Source organism: Anopheles aquasalis, chromosome Y, assembly GCF_943734665.1.
Source record: "Anopheles aquasalis chromosome Y, idAnoAquaMG_Q_19, whole genome shotgun sequence".
NCBI classification, from domain to species: domain Eukaryota; kingdom Metazoa; phylum Arthropoda; class Insecta; order Diptera; family Culicidae; genus Anopheles; species Anopheles aquasalis.
Genome location: NC_064879.1, coordinates 4,345,891 through 4,355,890, shown reverse-complemented (window position 1 = coordinate 4,355,890; position 10,000 = coordinate 4,345,891). Strand labels below are relative to the sequence as shown.

Below are 10,000 nucleotides of genomic sequence, written 5' to 3'. Positions count from 1 at the left end.
AGCATTCCATTTACTCAACAATCGGCTACAGTGTGTGCCGAACTACTGGGGCCAGCCTAACAAAATGTAAGTCTATCACAATTCACAACTCTTTAGCTCATTATGAAGAGGTCCTGTTTCTAACTAGTTCGTACACATGACTTATCATCCATTTCTACGCAGCAACTCGAAGTCCTCAATTCAGAGCCAAGGAAAAGTTAAGTTTGACGAGTTGTTCATCTACTTCAAGGAAATGCAAGAATTAATTCATCAGAAACGCGTTGAAAAGCGCAAGAAGAATCAATTCTAAGCGAATTTGGGCACATTCACAAACTGAACCGAACTGCTCTGCTCTACATTGAAAGTGTAAAGTGCATGGAAATGCACATAGCAAAGCCTGCCCAACGACCTTCTTACATTCCCGGGCCGCGACATCAATTGCAACACACAACAGCAGATTACTAAACCAAATCGCGTTTGTTAAACTCTTATAAGTTAATACATAAAAATATATATTTTTCGGACGACTTTTTTTAATTAAAATTGTATGTTTATCAAAAAGTGTAATGCTGTGCGAGCATATGCAAGAATGTCAACAGCAAATCTGTGTCTTAAAATGTGCTGCAACTATAGACATGTTACGATGAACTTGCTGAACTAGTTGTATAGCAAGATTCGGAGTTTGCACATCCGCAGGTATTCCGCTTTTGCTGCAACCGTTGACAACACCGAGAGGAGAAGTCATGTAAGTCCATACTAATCTATTTCATTCATTTGATTGATTGTAAATATGTTATATGGGGTAAAGCCCCCTTTGCATATAAATGGAAAGCTAAAATTAGTGTAATGTAACGTATCTCGTGTTTAATTAAATAGATTAACCAAGGTAATTTTTTTTTTACATATATAAGGACGGACGGGCCGTATGTTTAAACCAAGGTAATTATTATATGCTTTTATAAAAATATCCTGCTCGATCATTAGCTCAGTCACTGCACGAGACCTTCCAGCTTGCCACGGTTTGTGAAAATTTGGCTCAATTTTTTCAATTGATCATATTTTGTCCACAGCTGCGCCTAGCAAGTTAGCTAAGAACCACGTTACCCTTGTCTGCCTACATTATTGTTGCACTGTGTTTGTTTTTTCGTCTGCTCAGTGGTAACTGCTCATTTTTTAGAGAGTCCTTTTACTCGGTTTACTAGGATTGTCTATTTAGTCGAATGGGAATCAGGGATTTTTTTTTGTAACCGTTGTGTTACCGTGGCGGTTGAGCATGGATCATCGGTTTGCTGGTAGATAGCGAGCAGTAGCTGTACGATGAGCGTACTGGTTTGAGATGAGGGTGGCCCGCTCCACCGCAACCGCATTCCTTTGGGTGTTAGCTGGCGCCTTGGACGAATTCTTCCTGAGCGAGTGATCCCGGGACAGTATTATAGAGTTAATTGACTGCTTCTGAGTAGCGGACGAGCAAAGGCTGTCGTCTTTGATGGAATAACCTTGGCATTCAGCATGTTTGAATAAATAGAGAGACAGGTAGAACGGATCAGAGCGATGTAGTATGCTCAATATGCTTATTGCGGCACTGGAACAACAACATTTTACAATCAGAAAATAAGCTGCCCCACTCCGTCTCCGCTGACCGCTGTAGTCAACCGGCACAGCAGAGGGAAAATACTCGGTAAATGGAACAACAAGCATGCACTCTAGCGTGATCAGATCCTAGATGGTTCATTAATAAAACATCAACTCGAAGCATCGCTGCCATGCTCGAAACCGGAAATGGTATTTCGCTTACGCAACGGGCCATCCGCTGTTTTCCAAACAGCGCGGCTAAAGGAGGAATACATTGTCCAGATGTGGGATGCTAGCGCACCCCTTCGAGTGGACAACTATACGCTGCAAACGTAACTACAGCAGCGGCCACGGCAGGCTGGGTTCGAACACTGCCTACCTGAAACATCGGACGATTCCTTAGCTGAAGCGGCACTACGCTGTCCTTGAGGCAGTATTCGGTATGATCGCTCCTTGCTCTTTGCCGGCGCAAGATGACAGCAGTTGGACAGCGTCTCCTAAATAAAATCGACTGTAAATGAATCATCTTAGAGCATCTCGGGTGTGACCAGAGTGTGACGAGACAGGGTTACGAATGGAAATATGATGAACGCCTGCTAGCTACTCTCGGGGGGACCGGTGTACGTATATTGATGAATTTTGTGTGGGTAAGGGCAAGCATGCATGTCGTAACACTCGCTAGTCTAAGAGAAAGCTAATTAGTGTCGGTTGGTGATAGCGCCAACCACCACTCCCCAAAATGGCGCACAGCTCATTAGCGCTACACCAGCGCGCTACTGAGCTCACTATAATTTAAATTCAAACTGAAACTGCCGATCGTGCGTCAACGTGGGCTATGTTTTTGTTGTTTTTTTTTTACTATCTAGCAAATGTAATGGCTACCGCTACGAGCTTGGCTACCGAATTGAGAAAGCATTAGGAAAGAGCGTGAATAATGTAGTAAATATGAGGGTATAAATAAAATAGAAAGAGTGAGAGTGAGAGCGAGTGCGCGTGAGTGGAGAAATAATCAATCAATGTGGGTAGGACGGTTTTTGTCACCCCGAAATTAAGCTGCTACTAGGTGGAGCACCAGTAAGCGGATGAAAAATTCGAGGTGGAAAATGGGGTGCAATACAGCCGATGAACATATGGTGACATTCGGACATTCGGGGGCCGTACGTACCTTGAACGCTTGCCGGAACTTATTGCTCATAATATTGTACAGCAGCGGATTGATGCAGGTCGACAGGTAGTAAAGGATGCCGGAGATGTACGTCGTCACGACAAACAGCTTCAGCACCAACGGATCGGACGGCTGGTGGTCCTTGTCGACACCGTAGATGTATACTAGCCGCTGGGCGTGGAAGGGGGCCCAGCAGAGGAAAAACGCTACCACGACGGCCACTAGGGGAAGATGAGCAGATCGTTCGATTACTCTGTCTACCCGTTCCGTCCCGCTTAGTTAGATCCTTAGAATAGCCCTAGAACGCAGCGGTCGCGTCACACGATTAGGTATTCAATTGCGATACGTAGGCGACACTCTGACAAATTGTTGTACCTTGCTGATGGATTAACGTGGGTTTCTGGTGGGCCCAAAAAAAAAAGGATGAAACGAAGCTGCAAGCTACTGGTACAGGAGGGAAGCAATTAAGTAAGTACCAATCAACCGACCACAGCGCCGCGAAGTTGCTTGTTGTTGAATTATTTATGACACCCCTCCTAAGCGGGGGGGTAAGGTAAAATTGGGCTTGGGGATGCATGGAACGCGATAGTAACTTTCCATTAAGAAGTGCAAAAAAAAACAAAATAATAAGGTGACCAGCCAGCCCACCCGGGTGAGGGTGGGTCTTCATTAACGAGACGCGCGCACTTACCGAGCATTTTCAGCACTCGCCGCGTGCACTGGCTGTTGGCGGTGGAGCATTGACGATGGATGGGCGAAAGGGTGCTGCTGGTGCGGTGCTGCAGCGAGCTGCCCCGGGTCGGCATTAGCGCGGACGAGCGCAGCTTCAGCCCGATCAGTGCGTACAGCACGGTGATGAGCGTCATCGGGGCGAAAAAGAACAGGAAGGTCGACAGCTCGAACGAGTGTGCGATGATGATGCGCTTCACCACGCACTGGTCGATGCCGGCCTGGTTGGTGATGCCGAATTGCAGCGCCTGCGGGACCGCCGACACGACCGCAATCACCCAGATCACGACGATGATGCGGACGGCACGGGACAGCTTCGACAGCGTGTGCGACAGGAACGGGTGGCAGATCGCGACGTACCGCTCCACGGTGAAGGCGGTGATGGTGAGGACGGTCGCGTTGGCCGACGTTTCGGCGGCGATACCGCGCAGTACGCAAAACACCTCGCCGAACACGTACGGGTACTTGCTCCAGATGAAGTAGATCTCCTGCGGTACGCCCGAGATCAGCAGCACAAAGTCGGACACGGCCAGGCTGAACAGGTAGTAGTTGGTGGCGGTGTGCATCGATTTGTTCTTGGCGATCACGATGCAGGTGCTGATGTTGCCGACCACACCGATCACAAAGATCAGCAGGTAGACGATCGTGATCGGGATCACCACGTACAGTGGGTCGCGCTTCGGACCGTGCAGTTCGCTCATCTCCTCGCCCGCCATCGAACCACCACCACCACCACCACCGCCGTACTCCGACTCCGTCACCGGGTTCGCCTCGGTCACCTGCTGCAGCAGTAACAGCAACAGCTCGCCCGTACCATTGACGGTTGGCGTGGTGCCAACAGGCGGGAGTAAGGACTCGTTTAGCAGGGCGCCGGAACGCGTCGGAAGGAGCGACCTCGTGGGAATGTCCGGGCGGCCGGGCGGCATCACTGTGAGGCTGTCGGGCTGCTACGAAACCAACAACTAGCTCGCTGCACTGGCCTAGTGCGTTATATCCATTAGCCGTTCAGTTCAGGGCTATTCAGAAAGACTAATGGGGATGAAGCGATAAACGAAACGAAACTAACCGAGAAAAAAAAACAAACACTCTCAGTACACACGCGTACTCGTTCAGCAGGCTCCACTGCTTGTCCATTAAGGGAGGGGGGGCTTCGGAATTTAATTTTGTTTTGTGACACATATTTTTAACATCTTTCCCCGCAATGGTGATCCTTTCAAGGACATTGTGTATTTTTTTTTTTGATCAATCGAAGCAATACTAACAAAGTTATAGATTTTTGAAAATCTGCGCTTCATACAAGGCTCCATGCAGGCTGCTCGCTACTTTGAAGAGCGTTTCCCCAAAAACCAACGTTTTCAAAGTCGTTGCCCATCCAGTACCGTAAAAACTACTGGACCGATTGGTTCGAAATTTTTAACACATGATCTGTACACTCTTTGCCAGGTAGCCCCGTCGAAAGATCATTAAAATTGTTCATACTTTTTTTTAAACAAAACTTTAAAAATCGTGTTTTGAAGCAAATTGACGAAAAAAATCACTTTTTCTACTTCAAAAATCTGCCAAAAATCGAAAAATAGGAAATTCAACAAAAAATCGACGAGGCTAGCTGAATAAACTTATAATCTTTCTAACGAATATCGATTTGTGTTTTTCTGATTACCCATCACGCAGCTACGATGGGCACCGGAAAAAAGTATCTTTTCGAAGACACGACTGCCTTAATTTGATGGCATGGAATCATTTTTCAATGAATGTTGCTCAAAACAATACCAAATATTTTTCATAAGTGTAGATTATTATGTCATTTACTTGGAAAAATACAGTTGAATGGTTACGTCACAAAACAATCGTTAAAAACGGGCCTTTTTTGGCCCGAAAAACCCGAAGTACCCCGCTTAAGGCAGGGGAACTGCACAGCTTTTGTTGCACATTTGGAAACCTCGCTCGCCACGCCTACTGAGCACTTCTAGTGTCTACCACCTGGACCAGGATCACCGGATCCATCACCGGAATTAAAAGGCAGCACCAACTTCAGTAAATCGATGCCTGTGTGTTTGCAGACGAATTCCGAAAAGTCGCGGAAAACGGTCACGGAAAGAACTTCACGATTAGTCTAGGGAACACACAATGGCGGAAAAGAGGAAACACATTCGGGACACTGTTACCACCGACCGAGAAAAAAAAAGACGATAGAGCGGTACGCGTAACACGTGCAACAAGAAGGAAGCAGTTAATCGGCAGGAAACGGCAGTTGGCAGTTACGGGTCGCTACCTTGACGTGCGTGGTCCGATCAGCAGAGATCCGGTGGTAGATTGAAGCGATAATTTTGAGGACCCGGACTGGAAGGCAGGTTGATCGTGCCAGCGCGCTACCCCTTGCGTTTGAAAAGAAGCTGCCGGTGTTGCACCGATCCACCAGGACGCTGAACTACTAACACCGGTATCGGTATGTTTTTTTCACAAACACCCACACACACCACCGGAGAATGGAAACAGGCTCCGTAGGACACTAGTTTTTTTTTTGTTTTTTGTTTTGTTTTTTTTTTTAGTAGTAGCACTGCACTGCCCTGAGGACGTTCAATGCGCGAACGACGTGCGACACGAGCGAAAGGCGTACTGAAAGTGGTGATCCGTCGGTCGTCCGTCCACCACGAGAGCCGTACAGGTACACAGTAGCCGATGATCTGCGTCACGCTTCTGAAGCGTCGCCGTGAAGCGCTCGCTCTTCCTACTACTACCGCAGCACAGTGGCAGCAGCAGCAGCAGCCCAATGTTATGTGACCACTATTCTATCATAACCCTTTTTCCTGTATTAAATCTCTCTCTCTCTCTCTCACGCACACTTTTCTCTCTCTCTCTCTCTCTCTCTCTCTCTCTCTCTCTCTCTCATAAAGGCACACATCTCTAGTACTATATCGCTAGTAGTCGGTGGACACCGGCCGGGTGTTATTTCCTGCTGCAGGCTTTGCAGGTGCGGGAACAGGTTCCAAACTCCTCCCGTACAATTGGCTGTATATATGGCGCAGCGTGCGTGCGTGCGTGCGTGCGATATCCCTCACTGCGACCCCTCTCCACCGCAGCTGTTTGTTCGGCCGTCCTCTCTGCCGAAGACGTACGTTTGCGGTCGCATCACACATTACTTTCTTTTCATTTCGTTGCCAACTAGAATGCCCTTGTGCCCCAGCATCTACCGCCATCTCCATCGTGCAGCTGGTCTAATGTGTCGGCGGCACTCGAGAACCGAGACGACAATAGCATGCGTTTCACGAGCGTCTGGATGGCTCTGTAGCTGTTTGCCGGCACAGCAGATAGCCTTGCCGGGAAGCATGTGACGCTGCTGGTCGAACTTTGTGCCAGTGGTTAAGGCGGGATCCCTGGTGAAGGCGTCTCCCCGAACCGAGTGAACCCGGATCTCCTATCGAAGTCCCTTCGGGTGGATTTCTGCGGTTTTTGTGGAAAATTCCGAAGGCAACTAACGGTTGCCCAAGGAGCTTGGTCGACCGTGACTAGACCGTGGCGGGCTTTTGCAACAGTTTGCACACGACCGGAATTTGCCCGGAGGGTCACCAGGTCTTCCAGACTGGTGTCCAGACTTGGACTTTTCCTCCGCCATTAGTGACTAAATTACGGCAAATGAAGTTCGAATTCCGGGGGGTTCTCGCGGCCAAGGGAAATACCCCCTGGCGCAATCCACCTGACAATTCACCTTTAGCGAGCGAGGGGGGAGGAAAGGGAAGGGAAAGGAAAGGATGGAATGGAATGGAAGGGATGTGGAGGGGAAGGTTGTTATGATAATGCGGCTCCACTCTGTACGCTCTAGGTTTTATTAATAGATGCGAGAGGGAGAGAGACGATATGGCAATTGCAAAGCAAGGCGCTATGGCTAGGGACGACCGCAGGGTGATCGTATATCGATACGCTATCGGAAAGTTAGTCACTGCGTGTGGTCCCACTTCCCGGCAAATGGCCGTTTACTCAGAGACAAAATGGCCCCCCTCTGTAGATTGATGGGCTGACCGTTATGGACTTTGAGATTGCTGAACGGTTAACGGTTGGGCAGATCATAACCACCACCACCACCGCTTCCTCCCTCTTACAATCTAAACGACTAAACGACCGCTTCGCTTCGGACTAATTGATCGCGGCATCAGTAGTGCCGGGCGACAATGCACACATGGCATCACATCGGGCGAGCACACGGCAGCATCTTTTCCCCCTTGCATCCGCTACCCGCATACCACCCCGCCACACAACTGGCCGGCGACCATGAGAAACAGGTTGCCTGAACCTGACCTCCCATTCCCGCGCGGGGTGGCCTCGCAGGTGCAAAAGTGTTGACCGCAGCGAACGCAGCGTGCACTATGCGCCTCCATTGCGCAAGTTCGCGCCAAACCCGTTGCTGCAACGACGGGGCGCGAAAATGCGTCTCGCTTGAAGGTCATCTTCTTGGCCGAATTAGTTTTGCGATGGAATCGATGAAATGGTACCGGTAAAGAAGTGACTGGCGCTGGCGGGCAAGGTTTCCCCTTAGTTTTCCATCCGTGCAATCGCATCGATTGGCAGGATGATGGAGCATACGGAAGTAGGTGGCGCATGCGATCCGGTCCAGGTGGTGACTGATTTGTGTGACCATGGAGAGGTGCGAGATGATGGATGCCGCAAAACGCAGGGCGACTTGATAGTTTCGCGCATCACTGGCACCATTGCAATCTCTATCCTGCGTTCCCGGCGTAATGGGATTTTACGGCGCATTTTGAGTCGGTAGGGCGCAATCACTAGAACCATAACTCTATCCTCTATCTCACGCCCTCATTGTTCAATATTATTAAAACCTTTTCGTTCCAAGCACATCTCTTCAAGTTACATCCCTAAAAATAGATGATAGAGATGTAAATATTGGTTTTTTTTTTTGTTACCTGGCCAACTCTTTTTCAGCCCATGATCAATCATTTTCCAATATGTTGCCTCAATCATATTGGCCGTGTATTGGCCCGTCGTGCGCAGGCTGTGGCGCACCACCCGTTCTATGCTATGTAAACAAACTTAGCTGAGCTGTCATCGGGCAGCACAACAAAGCGATTCCTGTGTTCCTGTGTGGGAGTTTGCATCCTGCACCGAAGTAGGCGGCGAAAGAGGCAGATCGTGTGTGCTGCCAGGTACTTTACCTCCGGTGACCGGTGACCGGTGCTCGCTCAACAATGAGGAAGCGCGCCGGCATCGGGGCCATCCAGAAGCAGCGGCTCCAGGCGGAGAAGTACAAGGACAAGGGCACCGAGCTGCAGGACTCACAGTTCGAACAGATGCTGCAACAGATGGAAGCACTGCGGGGCAAGCTGGAGGAGTTTGCCGCCAAGCACCGGAACGAGATCAAAAAGAACACCCAGTTCCGGCGCCAGTTCCAAGAGATGTGTGCCGCCATCGGTGTCGATCCGCTCGCGTCCGGCAAGGGATTCTGGAGCGTGCTGGGCATCGGTGACTTCTATTACGAGCTCAGCGTGCAGGTGGTTGAGGTATGCCTGGCCCATAACCACACTACCGGTAAGTGGGAACGAACTGGCCGCAAGCCAACCCAGTTGTTGGGCCCGCCTGATTGATTGCATCCTCTCCTTTGTACCACCCTAGGTGGAGTGATGGAACTAGAGGAGCTGAGGAACAAGCTGGTGGCCGCCAGAGGAAAGCGACAGATTCACCAGGAGATTACCACGGACGACATTCTTATGGCGGCCAAGAAGCTGGAAATCTTTGGTAACGGGTTCACCATCGTCAATGTCGGCAAGGGACGCCATCTGGTGCAGTCGATACCGGGCGAGCTGAGCCTACAGGAGACGTCCGTACTGCAGGTGGCATCGAACCAGCCCGAGGGCTGGGTCACCGTAGCGAAAATTGTAGAGCAGTTAGGGTAAGGCAGAGTGCGCAGAGGAAAGGAATCACGAGCAAGTGGTTTTCGTTTTCTTTTTTTAATTTTTTTTCCCATTTCAGCTGGACAGAAGCCAGAGCGGAGAATGCCTTAGAGAAGGTGCTCGGTGAAGGGCTAGCATGGATCGACAAGCAGGGCGATGAGCCGAGCTACTGGTTGCCCAGCCTGTTCCCCGGCCGGCTACTTGCAAAGGGTTGATCGAAACGCACGCGCCGGCAAGGCGCTGTCTGCACAATGCTCTCCACAGACTATTAACAGTGCCATCCTTTCTCCCTTCCTGCTTTCCCTTACAAAAGGATGACACTGTAGTGAGAACATTGTGCCGAGATTCTTACCGGCTGGGCGTTTATGGGCGTCAGCACCCCCACAGATATTCATCCAAATTTATTCTTTTAAATTATCCCACTATGCAGTATCCGACTGTTGGCTGAGTTGAAACACGTTATAAACTGAGTTTATCTTTAACGCAATCATTTATTCAAGAGTTCTTAGATTACTTCCGATACCTGATGGTTTCAGAAAAGGGTGGTGACGGGGTTTGCGGAGGGGGGAAAGCAAGTGTAGCAGCAGGAATGATTTCAAGCAGCGCCACAACTGCCGTGCTAGTCCTCACGTGTTTTAAATTAAAGCCACATTTG

At 49.5% G+C, this 10,000-nt stretch overlaps 4 protein-coding genes across 7 annotated transcripts in view; 2 read left to right on the top strand and 2 right to left on the bottom strand.

Annotated features, from left to right (window-relative positions):
- LOC126579914 (protein VAC14 homolog) overlaps positions 1–666 on the top strand; it is a 2,961-nt gene extending 2,295 nt beyond the window's left edge. The window contains exons 5-6 of the mRNA XM_050243642.1: positions 1–66; positions 163–666. The exon at positions 1–66 is cut by the window's left edge and continues 100 nt beyond it. Of these exons, the coding sequence (XP_050099599.1) occupies positions 1–66; positions 163–289 (193 nt within the window). The 3' untranslated portion in view covers positions 290–666. The remainder of the gene's footprint in view (positions 67–162) is intronic.
- Positions 1–6,178, bottom strand: part of LOC126579915 (pyrokinin-1 receptor) — a 9,283-nt gene extending 3,105 nt beyond the window's left edge. The window contains exons 1-5 of one of the 4 annotated variants that reach the window (XM_050243645.1): positions 5,718–6,177; positions 3,408–4,474; positions 2,717–2,937; positions 1,931–2,062; positions 1,200–1,475 (exon numbers count right to left, since the gene is read on the bottom strand). In XM_050243645.1, the coding sequence (XP_050099602.1) occupies positions 1,410–1,475; positions 1,931–2,062; positions 2,717–2,937; positions 3,408–4,371 (1,383 nt within the window). In that variant the 5' untranslated portion in view covers positions 4,372–4,474; positions 5,718–6,177 and the 3' untranslated portion in view covers positions 1,200–1,409. Of the gene's footprint in view, positions 1–1,199; positions 1,476–1,930; positions 2,063–2,716; positions 2,938–3,407; positions 4,475–5,717 lie in introns of those variants that run through there. The other 3 variants (XM_050243644.1, XM_050243646.1, XM_050243643.1) reach the window with 3 other exon arrangements.
- Positions 6,179–8,504: 2,326 nt separating this feature from the next.
- On the top strand, positions 8,505–9,839 carry LOC126579919 (vacuolar-sorting protein SNF8). Its single transcript, XM_050243652.1, has 3 exons — positions 8,505–8,983; positions 9,068–9,344; positions 9,425–9,839. The coding sequence occupies exons 1-3, from the start codon at positions 8,644–8,646 to the stop codon at positions 9,558–9,560; spliced, it is 753 nt and encodes a 250-aa protein (XP_050099609.1). The 5' UTR covers positions 8,505–8,643; the 3' UTR covers positions 9,561–9,839.
- The window catches only part of LOC126579916 (abl interactor 2), a 2,468-nt gene continuing 2,284 nt past the window's right edge, over positions 9,817–10,000 (bottom strand). The window contains exon 3 of the mRNA XM_050243647.1: positions 9,817–10,000. This exon is cut by the window's right edge and continues 598 nt beyond it. The gene's annotated coding sequence lies outside the window, so the exon portion shown is untranslated.